The sequence below is a fragment of the Oreochromis niloticus genome, linkage group LG1, assembly GCF_001858045.2.
Source record: "Oreochromis niloticus isolate F11D_XX linkage group LG1, O_niloticus_UMD_NMBU, whole genome shotgun sequence".
In the NCBI taxonomy this organism is placed as follows: Eukaryota; Metazoa; Chordata; class Actinopteri; order Cichliformes; family Cichlidae; genus Oreochromis; species Oreochromis niloticus.
Genome location: NC_031965.2, coordinates 34,464,546 through 34,477,320, shown reverse-complemented (window position 1 = coordinate 34,477,320; position 12,775 = coordinate 34,464,546). Strand labels below are relative to the sequence as shown.

The window sequence follows — 12,775 nt, the reverse complement described above, 5'->3', positions numbered from 1 at the left end:
TTAATATTTACAGATTATTATTTTCTCTTTGCCTCTCACTCTGACTCTCACTTGCTCTCTTATTTCCTTTGCTGTCATGATGTGTTTTGGTTTGTTAAAAGCTTATGACACAGTCTTAAAGTATTTGGCCTTGATGCTAATTCCTTCATGCATTGGGCTGGTTCTCAGTGACACCCACACGTGCTGTCTCGAGAGTCAATCTAATGATATTAATCAATACATTATGCTGAAATCACTCTTGAACAATTCAATTCAATTCAATTTTATTTATGTAGCACCAAATCACAACAACAGTCGCCTCAAGGCGCTTTATATAGTAAGGTAGACCCTACAATAAAGATACAATAGAGCAGATTTCACAAAGTCTCACAACTCACTAAAAATAACAGTCAGCCAAAGTATGCAGTACTGTGAAAAATTAAGTACAGCCTGCAGCAAGTAATCGTTTTCTGAACAGTATAAGTCTAAAATCTTTGTGATGGAATTTTGTCCCACTATTCTTTGTTTGAGTTCATTGAGGTCTGCAGGTACTCATTTCTATACGCAGCTTTCTTGCGCTCTCGCCACAGCATTTCAATCAGGTTGAGGTCTGGACTTTGAGCCACTGCAACATTTTGTTTCTTTTCACGTTCAGCCATCCTGTTGCAGGTATCTGCCAAAACCTTTGCTTTTAAGTGGTCACTATTGCCGATGAACATTTAATCAAGTGCATTTAATTAACAGCACATGGCTGTTACTTTTTTTTCCACAGTACTGCATAGAGTAGTAGAATTTCTATAACACAGCATAACATAATTGGAAATTCCATAACAAATTGTGTTTCATGTGAAAACAAAATACTGTTTGTATTTCTCCATTAACATCTCTGAGAAACACATGCAATAATAAAAAAGCAGCGCCACCTGCAGTCACACTGCATTCATTTTTATTAGACTGATAAGATTTGAGCTAAAGACACAAATCTGGACATGAAAAAGTGTTTTTACACATATAAACTGAGATATACAACAGCTTGTGAGTTAATTAAAAGTCAAATAAAATCAGTCAGAAATCATTGTAACATAAATAAAGTACCAAAAAAAGAATTTAATGTGTCTAATTTAAATATCCAAAACATTTATTTTGCTTCTAAATCAGATCAGTGTCCACTCATATGATCTGGAAGAGAAGCAATGAAATGAAATTGAAAAGCTGAGATGTCCTCTCTGGGATTGGAGTAATGTGCTGTGACTGTGGTAATAAACCTGTTTAGTCAGCGATTGTTCTAGTTTATCCTTTTATTATGTAGTACACACAGAAGAGTATACAACATGTGTGTAAATACATGCGACGAAGCAAGTAATAAGCATTTATAATTAACAGGGTGTGACTTGATTGGATGAGTTTATTGTCGAAGTATTATTGCACTGTGCATGGCCACTCAGAAGAGGAGTGAGACGGGAAGAGGAGATCTGCACGGACAAGCTCTCATATCCCCCTCCAGGCCTAACACTGGATGAGACATCTGAGGTTATAATATGCCACAACAGTAATGGATCTTTGACATGAAAAATGAAGACAAGTTAGACGTGGAGAGATCTTAATTATTGAGACACTCGCTATTAGGCTGAATTCATTAATTGACTTCAAAATTGAATTTCTGTGCAGGCATAACAAACTCAATGCCACTCTAAATTGTGATCGACATCTTAAATTAGCCTCGGGTTTAAAACAAATTAAAATAAATTGCAAATATCTGCAGTGCTAATGTGGTCAAGTACACGATTGTGAGTGTATGATAATCACATGGTTTCAATTGTACTAAGATGCAACCATTCAAAAACAATGCATTTCATAATAAATAAAAGGGCCCAATAATAAGCCAACCATAATTTGTCTGCAAGAAGTGGAGATAGTCGAGGTGGACGAGTTTAAATACCTGGGATCAACCATCCAAAGCAACAGAGAGGTGAAGAAGAGATTGCAGGCAGGCTGGAGTGGGTGGAGATGAGTATGAGGTGTGACAGAAGGATATTAGCAAAGGGGAAATGGAAGGTTTACAAAGTAAAACCTGCCATGATGGATTGCTTGGAGATGGTGGCACTGACAAAAATACAGGAGATTGAGCTGGAAGTGGCAGAATTGAAAGATTCTCAGATTTTCATTGAGATTGACCAGAATGAACAGGATTATAAATGAGTATATCACAGGGACCTTGAGTCCAATGCTTTGGAGACAAATTAGAGAACCAAGGTGAAGAAATCTTGGACATGTGCAGAGGAAGGATAGTGGATATACTGGACAAAGAATGTTAAAGATGGAGTTGCTAGGCGGGATGAAAACAGATAAAGTTTATGGATGTAGTGGAGGATGACATACGGAAGAGTGATGTGGCAGAGGAGGATGCTATGAAGAGGGTGAGATGGGGCAGATGATGTGCTGTGGTGACCCCTAAAGAAAGCAGCCATAAGAAGAAGATTCAGTGAGCATAAAGAGAAACAGAAAGTTTGCTTTTCATTAACAATCTGTAAAAATAGGATGGAAGTTTGAGCTCATAAACTGAGTTTAAACTTTTATATGTGAAGGTGTAACTATGGGGCCAGTTATAAAATAGCAAGATTTTTTTTCAAGCTTTGTCTAAATTAACGTTAATTAAATGGTTAATATCTGCTCAAATAAATAAATAAATACATAAAATAAGAAAAAGAAGAAGAAAAATGAAAAGAAAACCGACTGTTTACTCTCGTGTGTGAGCTCATCAGTCATGAAGCACATCCACGCCAGGGGGCACCAGCGGACACGCGGCGGGCCTGACTTTCCGGAAATGGAGACACGAGGCGAGCCAAACATTTTCCACCGGCTCCTTCTCTCTTTGTCCATCCAGCTCCTGCCGAAGCAACATCAACAGCAACACCATGTCGAATGTTGTCGACACGAAATTGTACGACCTCCTCGGAGTGTCTCCGTCTGCAACTGAAAATGAGCTGAAAAAGGTAAATACACGGGAGATAATCTGCGGGGTTATATATTGCGTTTAAGCTTCAAAGTCTTAAAAGTGCCTCAATCAGGAAATGCGTTGCTATGCGAAGCTAACTAACATTAGCAGTGAATCAGGCTGACCGGCCTGGATATTCATGTGACAGTGGGGATGTGTCGTTTATGAGTTCAATAAATGTTTTATTTTTCTTTCACAATTTAGCTAAGATCGACTAGGAAAACGTATGTTTTCCAAGTTGTTAATGTGAAAAAGGTCAACCGAAACCAGGGCTAGCTCGTACGCATTAAACGATTGACCTCACGCTAGCTTTAGCTTAAGTGTTTGTCGCGAAACCAGCCAAACTAGCCCTCGGTTTTGTGTTTGACAAACGGTGGAAATACAGATTCCTAACACGTGGTGATCAAAATAAGCCAAAGAATCCAAGTTAAATATTTATTCGGCAGTTTGAATGTTTTTCTTTTTTTAAATTTGGTGTTTTTTGGGTTTTTTTTTTTTTACTTCCAACCGGCGTGTGATGTTTTTTAACTGGCCATGCTAGACTAGACTAAATTGATGTTCACCCACCTTTTGTATGTTAGTACATTATCGGATAACTTTATTACGCTGTCATATTTTCATCTTAAACGTTATCGTTACCGCGTCCGTGCTTAGCGAGAATATATGCTAATTAGCTTAGAAGCGTTAGCACTGAAATTGTCAGACATTTTGAGTTGCCTTTTTTCACTAAAGGGTAATTCCCGGGGATGGGTGCGTGGAAGTGGTGAATAGCCGTCGTCGTTACAAAACCGGATTATTGTTGGGAGAAAATGATTTTTTTTTTAAAAGCCGAGATAGGTAGAGCTTGGCCGGCCAGGTTTGTTCGGAGAGGAAGGCACGTGTGATTGCGTAAACCGTAGATAAGCTTCCTTCGTGTGTGTTGAAGTCATTTCGAGCAAGTTTCCAGTAAACAACGCATGCCCAATGTAAAAATGGCTAGCTAATGGAGTTACCTCTATTTTTGTTATTTTCTAGGCATACCGGAAACTGGCAAAAGAATATCATCCCGACAAGAACCCTAACGCTGGAGATAAGGTAACGCCTCTGTGGCAGCCTCCACCTGGTTTACATTTACAGTGGAGCTGGTTATCATATGTAAAGATGAGTCGTGTGATTTTGTAATTTTAAAAAATGACTGGGAAGACAATAAAAAGCTAAAAAAAACAAACAAACCTGTAAACCTGTTTGTAAGGGTTAATGGAAAGAAACACCCCTCCCTGATGACTAAATGATTTCCTTTGGCTCTCAGTATTTTTAAATTAATTTGAGATGACGTTTATTTTCATTTTATGCGCCAGATTCTAATGTATGTCTACATTATTAATCTGTTTTGTTCATTAATTTGCAGATTTCTTTTTCTTTTGTTGTTTTGGATGTTTATTAAAATTAGTCAGTTGTTTAAAAGTCCTTTGGCTAAGGTGCTATGTGTTGTTATCAGTGTCATGTATAACTAAAGAGGAAAAATAGTTTAAAATGTTTAGAAGTAAAACGGGCTCTCAAGGAGAGCAGGTGCCTAGAATTTTGTGTTTCTGAAGCTTTAATGTATCTTTCAGACTAACCAGTCCAGTTATGACAGGAGCTACTTCCTGTTTTAGTTTTACTTTTGCTTTGTGATGATTTCGCTTTAAGCCTTTACATTTAATTTTAAGGGTTTAAATTGTTATTGAACATTGAGCTGAAATTCCTGAAGTTGGAACAGCCCTGATGACTTTCCACACCTGTGTTTAACATTCTCATCAGTTTCTAATGTTGATTTTGGAATGTTTATGGAAATGCGCAAAGGGGTTAAAAAAAAAAAAGAAGAAGAAAATTACAAGCCTCTCTTTCATCATCCCCCATATGGCAATTAGATTTTCTCAGCAGGAGATTGTTACCAACAGGAAAATGGCAACTTTAGAGTCTTAAGCCTGGGGGCAGTATTCATAATAATGAAAGCATTTGAGTTTTGGAAAATAGTGTGTCCTACTGAGCATATCCTTTACACTGGCTGTGAGATTAACATGTAACTCATGCTGAACGTCACATTTTCTCTTCAAAGCAAATGGAAGCTAGATGTTTTTCTTTTTAACTATTAGTGTTCTTTCTATTTCTTTAGTAGAAACTTAGGAGTGTTGGTAAAGTTTGTATAGGACAGATGGAACTTTGAGTTACTGTTTTGACAGGTAATCAATTTGATGTGAATTTGCTCTGAAGTCTTGTTTTGGAGAGCTGAAATTGTACCCGAGACTTCTGTCCCCTCGGGTGTTTTAGATGGAGCCAAAGGAAAATCCCAAGTGTTATTTATTTTTCACCAGTTAAGTTGATTGGTGCCTGCTTTCCATAAGCTTAAGACGCATTTTTATTTAATGGTTCTAAAAACCAGACTCTATGTGGCTGGATCTAAGTGGGTCAGTTAACTGTTTTCTCAAATCCCAAAAGCCGGGCCATTCCCTTCATCCAGTTAATTTTATTTTATTTTTTGTCTTGTCTGTGTTTCCGGTCTTCTCTAAATGTAGTTCAAAGAAATCAGCTTTGCCTACGATGTGCTAACTAACCCTGAAAAGAAAGAACTTTATGATCGCTATGGAGAACAAGGCTTGCGGGAAGGTGGCGGGGGTGGCCCAGGGATGGACGATATTTTCTCCCACATCTTTGGAGGTGGACTATTTGGCTTCATGGGTGGACAGAGCAGTCGATCCAGAAATGGAGGTCGGAGGAGAGGAGAGGACATGGTCCATCCACTCAAGTAAGACCTAGCTTGGAAACTCAGATGTTAGATTAGAACCTAATCTTGTACACCCAACTATTTTATCATTTAAGTGTCTTGATATCATCTTATTTTTTTCCTGTAGGGTTTCACTGGAGGACCTTTACAATGGAAAAACAACTAAACTACAACTTAGCAAGAATGTACTGTGTAGCACTTGCAATGGGTGAGTAGTATAACCAACATGTTGCTGTTATTTCTGCTTGATTGCTTAGTTATTAACAGTTTTAATCCTGTGATATTTGTTGGTTATTGCAACAAATCCATCTGTGGCTTTGTGTGAATACAGGCAGGGAGGCAAGACGGGGGCTGTACAAAAGTGTACAGCGTGTAGGGGGCGTGGCATGCGCATCATGATCAGACAGCTGGCCCCGGGTATGGTCCAACAGATGCAGTCAGTGTGTACTGATTGTAATGGAGAGGGTAAGTGCCACAGTGATGTAAACCGTGACCAAGCACTTGCGTGTTTTATTGATCTTCACAGATCTCTGATCCTGTGTTTTGTTTAATCTGCCCCAGGTGAGGTGATCAGTGAGAAAGACCGCTGTAAAAAATGCGAGGGCAAGAAAGTCGTGAAGGAGGTGAAGATTCTGGAGGTACATGTGGACAAAGGCATGAAGCATGGCCAGAAAATTACCTTTGGGGGAGAAGCTGACCAGGCACCTGGCGTTGAACCTGGGGATATAGTTCTTGTTCTGCAAGAAAAAGAGCACGAGGTACGTGGGGGGAGTCTGATTCACGTTATCCTGTCCCTCGTAACCCATGCATACTCTGTAATAGAGGGTGATGGTTTTAACATTATTTTAGTCCATTCTAGGGCAGTCTATTCTCCTTTTGTGTTTTTTGTATGTCAGTTGCTAATTACTTCATTCCCATAAAAAGGAGAACTTACTTCTAATCCAGCTCCTCACGCCTGACCAAAGCTTCCTGTTGCATTCTTTTAACTGTTGTGTGGATTCTGTTTTCACTATAATGGCCTCATAGTCTCAGCTGGTTCGTAAAATGTACCATATCATAGCATATACATATGTGGGTGTGCAGAGGTGACAAATTTACACACAAACTAAATAAGCATCAAATAACTGGAAATAAAATCTTGGAGACGTTGGAGATAGTCATGCAGAATTTGTATATATCATTTTTTTTTTAATAAGTTTTAATTACATTTTAGAGTTTTTGTTTTGATTTCAGGGTGTGTGTGTTTTTTGTGTGTGGATGCTGTAAGCATATTCTTTATTATTCTAGTTGCTTCTGTACGTTTTTTGGCCCTTAACTACCTCAGTTTTTATCCGATTTTCGCCATTCAAACTTTAAAAAATTCTGCTCTTTCTGCTTATGCCGGCTATATCTTTTGGTGCTCATAACTTCTATACCTTTTGAGGTATTGAATTTTTTATGCGATTTTTTTTTTTTAACCCATTGAAATGAATGGAACACATTATCAATGTGGTCACTTATTTCTGCTTGCCGGCCTGAGCTGTGTTTTAGCTCAGTGAGATGAGCAGCCGTTCTCAGACTGGGAGGCCCAGGTTCAAATCCCGCTTATGGCAACATTTTTTTCAGTTAACAGTTAAACTTTTTCACCCCTTTTCAGCACAAATCCCAGCTTTTTCAGCTGTTTTCAGCAGACAGCTTCAGCGTTACAGCATCCACACAGCATTTTCCCAGGAAATGCAAATTTTTCTAGTTTGTTTGTTTTAGTTTTGGCGTGTTTATAAATGTTTAGTTTTAATTAATTTCAGTGTTTTAATCTTTAATTATTTTAACGCAGAGGGTATTTGTCTAGGAGCAGATTTTAGCATTTTGGAATGAATGTTATAGCACCAGAGTGTCACGCTGGTCTAGAGGTTAGTATTATCATTCCCTGGGGTATTTCTGCATGGAGCTGGCATGTTCTGCCTGTGGGAACTCAAGTTTCCTCCCACAGTCCAGACAGACGTAAGGTGAATAAGTCACTCTAACAGGTGAATTATGCTTCTGTGTTAGATCTATGTCGTACCTTACGCCATAACCAGGACCCTATTTTTAATCCTACAACATAACATTGTATGTAACCTTTCATGATTTCATTTTTAATTATGATGCTTGGGTTTTTACCTCCTCCCATCCCATTTTCAGTTTGCTCTAGTAAATTCACTTAGTGTAGTAGATGGACGACCTGGTCATTGTTTCTCTGCCTATGGCATTATGCTTCGCCTCACTTTCATACTAACATGCCAACCTCCCGCAGCGCTGATGGATGATAATTTTATGGGTCATAGGCTATCGAGGGTCAACTGTCAATCTGTATATCTTAGCCATATTGAGTTTTTTTTTTTTTAATAACATCAGTTATAACATCTATTAAAATCTTGTAGCAATGTTTGTACTTTGCTTCAAAGTCATGTGTTGAAAAGGCTGAATGTATACCACTTTGTTATTCAGTGAGCATGATTAATCAGTTATGATTAAGAATTCTCTGATACAGATTAGAAAAATAGAATTTCTGTATCAGTCATAGTTTTGTGAGCTGTCAGAGCCTAAAATGCAACATTACTAAGGTGGATAATTTTTTTTTAAATGCTTTTTTTTTTCTCTCATAAAAGCTGATCTGTCTTGATCAGATACTATGTCAAAGAATTTCTGCTTATGTGTTGAGGCACCCCTCATACAATACGTGACTTAAATAATTGTTTTAGCACTTTGAACACTCAAAAGTCATATGTTACGTGGTGTTGGATTGTGGGCTAAATGGTGCACCTGCTGTAGAATATAGATAGATACAGCTGTTGTTCATGAGTTCATGATTCATAAGTAAGCTACTGATTTAAAACACCCCCTCTATTTGCAATAATTCAAGAAATAAAGTAAGAAAATCTTTGTATCACAAAAAATTCTAACAGGGAAGAGAAGTCTGTATTTCAGTGCATATATGAAGGAAAACATACATTAAATTTAGTCAGTTTTTATAATTAAATCGTATTATGCCTTAATGTTGAATTTCTGTGGTAGTTTATTTTAATTTTGTTTCCCTTTTTGAGGGGATTTTACTTTTTAAGTGACATCTGAGTAGTATACAAATCCCTGTCTGTGGTAATGGCTGGAGATATAGTCAACAGGAACAAGGGAAAGCAGCCCCACAGTGGACCAAAGGAAAAAGGATGCTGTGCAGTAGCTGAACAGTGTTCCTGGAAATGAAGAAAAGGAGTATTTCTGTTCACTGAAACATCAGAGCTTATGATTCTAAATGGTTGAAGTGTTGAGTTCCTGGTTTGCATTAACAACGCTTGTAGCTGGATGCCAAAAAGTGATGGGTGTCCTCTCATAAAATAAAGTTACGTTGACATCATGAGTGGTGGATTGATAGGCTAATCAGTCTTGTGATGCTGCAGAGCAATTCAACTAAATGTTGTAATTTTAATAAAGCAAACAGACAAATTGTAATGAAGCTTATTTGTCGTAATGGTGCCAAATTCAGAAATTTGCAAGCCACTTACCTTACTCAGCTGAGGTAAATAAAGACCCTGGTAAATGTTAAAGGAAATGGGTTGTGGATGGTTTTGGCTTAACTAGAACACCACCCAGAGCTTCAGCAGTGCCTCTGGCTCCTTCTCCCACAGGATGTCTATCTTTAATGTCAAAATATGTCAGTTATAGACATCTGTAGCATGATAGGTTGGTACAGCCAGCAGCAGCAACAGACAAAACACTGATCATGGAACATCAGTACTCTTTATGAAATGGCACTATATCAAAAGGTCTGAAAACCATTTGAAGTAGTACAATAAAAAGTATTTAAGAGGCATGAAAAAACTACTTGTCTGTGTATACAGGAATACATTCTGACAGCATCCTATTGAGTAAATTAGTAACTTTTTTTGTACTATATTTGTTTGTACTATTGATTTCTAACAAATGCTCTAAGGCAGAGGTGGTTAGTGTTCGGATACAATACAGTTTTCAAAAATGTGATGGTACGAACTTAATTGTTGTCTAATAATTAATAAAACAATAATTAAAATTGACAAAGTGTTACAGTGCCAAAAAAGCTAGCTTATGGAACAGTGTGTGAATTTAAAGTACAAGGCCTCTACTGAGTGTTGCATTATGGGTTGATGTTTGTCTTGTTAATTCTAGCCTTTTGATTAAGATTTTTATTTGCCTGTCAGTTTAGTCTGCAGGAGTTCTTAAAGCTGTTGTGTAACACATTTTACTGCAACATAAGAAAGAAATGTTACAAAAATCCAAGTTCATAGTCTCCCCCAATGTCTTGACTGCCAAATTAAACCACGAAGAAGCATTGTCACAGTCAATTATAGCTGTCACAGATGACGAGCTCAAAAGACACTGTCAGAGAAAATGATTCTGACCACTTTGAAAGGCTATCAGTCACAGACGAAAGCAATTTGTTCTTTGGCAATTATCTGTTACCATGTTTAATGTGGTTTTATGAGAGAAAAGGCTTCAGCGATGAGAACTCTTTGAATTATTGGAATAAAAAACTTTATGGCCGTTTGAAAGAGCATTTTGTAATAACTAACCTCCACTTCTGCTTTAGCCCCAGCTTTATTCAAAGGTAATGATATACAGTGACATGCTTTCCCACGCTGTCATATTTCGTATATCAGGATATAATTGTTTGTTTGTTTGTTTGTTTTGTTTTTTAATCTGTTAAAACTGTGACTATTTCATCTATTAACAGATATTACTAACAATCTCTCCATTTTCAGACATATAGACGAGATGGCAATGACCTCTTCATGAACCACAAGATTGGGCTGGTGGAGGCGCTGTGTGGTTTCCAGTTTATGTTGAAACATTTAGATGGAAGACAAATTGTTGTTAAGTACCCTGCTGGCAAAGTCATTGAACCAGGTAAACATCCATTTTTAACATTGCTTTTCTTACTGAATTTGTCAGGAACAGACTGCATCATTATTTAAAGCTCTGATGTGGTTGCCAGATAAATAAGTGTATTAGCCTAGCATGCTCTGACAGCTGAGAAAGTGTCCAGCTTTGGGCTTTATTGGCAGAGAGTTTCTATCATTGTAAAGATGTTCGTCACAGTAACACTGTAGGGTGGGGTTTACCCTAAATCCTCAGTGCTGGAAATAGTTTAGAAAAATGTGAATAAGTCTAATTTTAACGAACCGCACTCTTTTCTAGGCTCTGTCAGGATGGTGCGAGGAGAAGGCATGCCACAGTACCGAAACCCTTTCGAGAAAGGAGATCTTTATATCAAGTTTGATGTCCAGTTTCCTGACAACAATTGGATCAGCCCTGAGAAACTTGGGGTATGACAGATTTGCGCTTTTAATTTACTGTTTTTAATCTTCTGATTTTTATTTGTCTCATTATAGACAAAGACCAAAGCTCACTCTTCATCCTTGGAAGTAATTACAAAACTGTTATTCATAGGCAATTTCTTTTCCTCTATATAATTAGATTAAGACATTAAAACTATATTCCAAACAGACTTAAGTCAGCGAGTCATTTACAATTGAGTTCAAATGTATTATTTAAATCAGACTCGCCCATCAGGCCTCTGAGGGGGCATCAGTGATGGCAGCACACGGAAGCAGTGTAAACAGATTTTATCAGCAGCCTTGAAACAAGGAAAAAGGCAAATATTGGCAGCAGTGTTGATGGAGAAAGCCCACAGCACAGCTGCTTTAACTTGAAAAATATACATGATTTTCAGACAGCTCAGAAGTGAGTTAGCTGTCTGACCTGTAACATGTTCAGATGTAGGACTGCTGTCCCCCCCCCCCCCCCCCGTACTGGTGCACTCTTGACCCCACAACCTTCTGACACCAGAGAATGGTTAGAAATCCCGATGAAGTTGCCTGTTAAAGCTGTATTTTGACAATTGTTTTCCCTGTGAAGGAGCTGGAAGACATGCTGCCCTCACGGTCAGAGCCACCCATCATCAGTGGAGACACGGAGGAGGTCGACCTGCAAGATTATGACGTCAGCCAGGGCTCGTCATCGGGTAACCGCAGGGAGGCTTACAATGACAGCTCGGACGAAGAGGGCAGCCACCACGGCTCGGGAGTACAGTGTGCCCACCAGTAATCTCATGCTCTTTCCCACTCTGACATATACACATACAGACACACACACACACAACCCATGAGCTAGATGGGAGAAAATGTATGAGTTGCAGACTAAACAAAGGCAGGTTAGGCTCAGTAGCTCCTCAGACACAGATCCAATCACACTGACTCATGCACAAGTTGTTGATTGTTTGAAAAAATTGTGCCCTTGAATCATTTTGATCTTTGTTTGAGGAACTGACACTAGGGCAGCCAGAGACAGATCTAGACACTTTAAACGAGAACTTTAGGTAAAAACTCATATAAAATATTTAAGATGTAATGAAACAAGTGGTCGCCTCAGTGAACACCATGTTAGGATGATGATCAGCAGCTGTGTGATCTGCTGTTCAAACAGACTTCACCCACCCACCTTTCTCTTCCTCTGTCATGGCTGTTAGTCCAGTGTCCTGCTAATTGGAGCTCAAGATCAGTAAAAAGGAATGTTTCTTTGTGTGAATGACATGGATTCTGTTTTCATAGTATTTACATTAATTTAAAAGACTAACCAATGTGCAAAGACAAAGCAGCTGAGCAACGTGACATGCAGATCCTCGGACTCGTGCATTCATGGACTCATCGACTCAGCGCCATTTGTAGGATTTGTTTTCTGATTTTTACAGTTTTAGTTTCTTTCTAGGTTTTTACGTGGTTTTTTTTTTTTTTTTTTTTTTTTTTTCCTGTCTTTACTTTTTAATTCAAACAGAAAATTCATTAATTGTGTATATTACTGAAGTGGTTGTTGGTAAGCTTCATCAGCTGCTGTATTTCAAAGCTGTGTGATTTAAAAAAAATAAATAAATAAAAACCTATAGTCTGTATCTGTGCTGAGACCATGTGCATGTACAAAGCTTTGGTTCCCGCACTTGTCAAACATCCAATAAAGCGGCACACTTCTCAAAAAATATCTATGAAGTTGTTGAATAAACTGTTGAAATATCA

General features: G+C 38.2%; 1 protein-coding gene and 1 long non-coding RNA gene across 2 annotated transcripts; one reads left to right on the top strand and one right to left on the bottom strand.

Annotated features, from left to right (window-relative positions):
- Nucleotides 1-856: 856 nt before the first annotated feature.
- On the bottom strand, nucleotides 857-2,969 carry LOC112847121 (uncharacterized). The gene is made up of 3 exons (XR_003220482.1): nucleotides 2,714-2,969; nucleotides 1,919-2,430; nucleotides 857-1,491 (listed from the first exon to the last, which is right to left on the bottom strand). It is a non-coding gene; the product is annotated as an uncharacterized LOC112847121 (long non-coding RNA).
- On the top strand, nucleotides 2,895-12,775 carry dnaja2a (DnaJ heat shock protein family (Hsp40) member A2a). The gene is made up of 9 exons (XM_019360976.1): nucleotides 2,895-2,972; nucleotides 3,989-4,048; nucleotides 5,509-5,738; nucleotides 5,845-5,925; nucleotides 6,049-6,182; nucleotides 6,279-6,475; nucleotides 10,469-10,613; nucleotides 10,905-11,032; nucleotides 11,625-12,775. The coding sequence occupies exons 1-9, from the start codon at nucleotides 2,895-2,897 to the stop codon at nucleotides 11,811-11,813; spliced, it is 1,242 nt and encodes a 413-aa protein (XP_019216521.1). The 3' UTR covers nucleotides 11,814-12,775.

Excerpts from the sequence above, each read along its gene's own strand:
- dnaja2a (XM_019360976.1), top strand. The coding sequence starts at position 2,895 with ATGTCGAATGTTGTCGACACGAAATTGTACGACCTCCTCGGAGTGTCT. Across the intron at positions 5,739-5,844 it reads GACATGGTCCATCCACTCAA|GGTTTCACTGGAGGACCTTT; the intron begins GTAAGACCTAGC and ends TTTTTCCTGTAG. Across the intron at positions 6,183-6,278 it reads TACTGATTGTAATGGAGAGG|GTGAGGTGATCAGTGAGAAA; the intron begins GTAAGTGCCACA and ends AATCTGCCCCAG.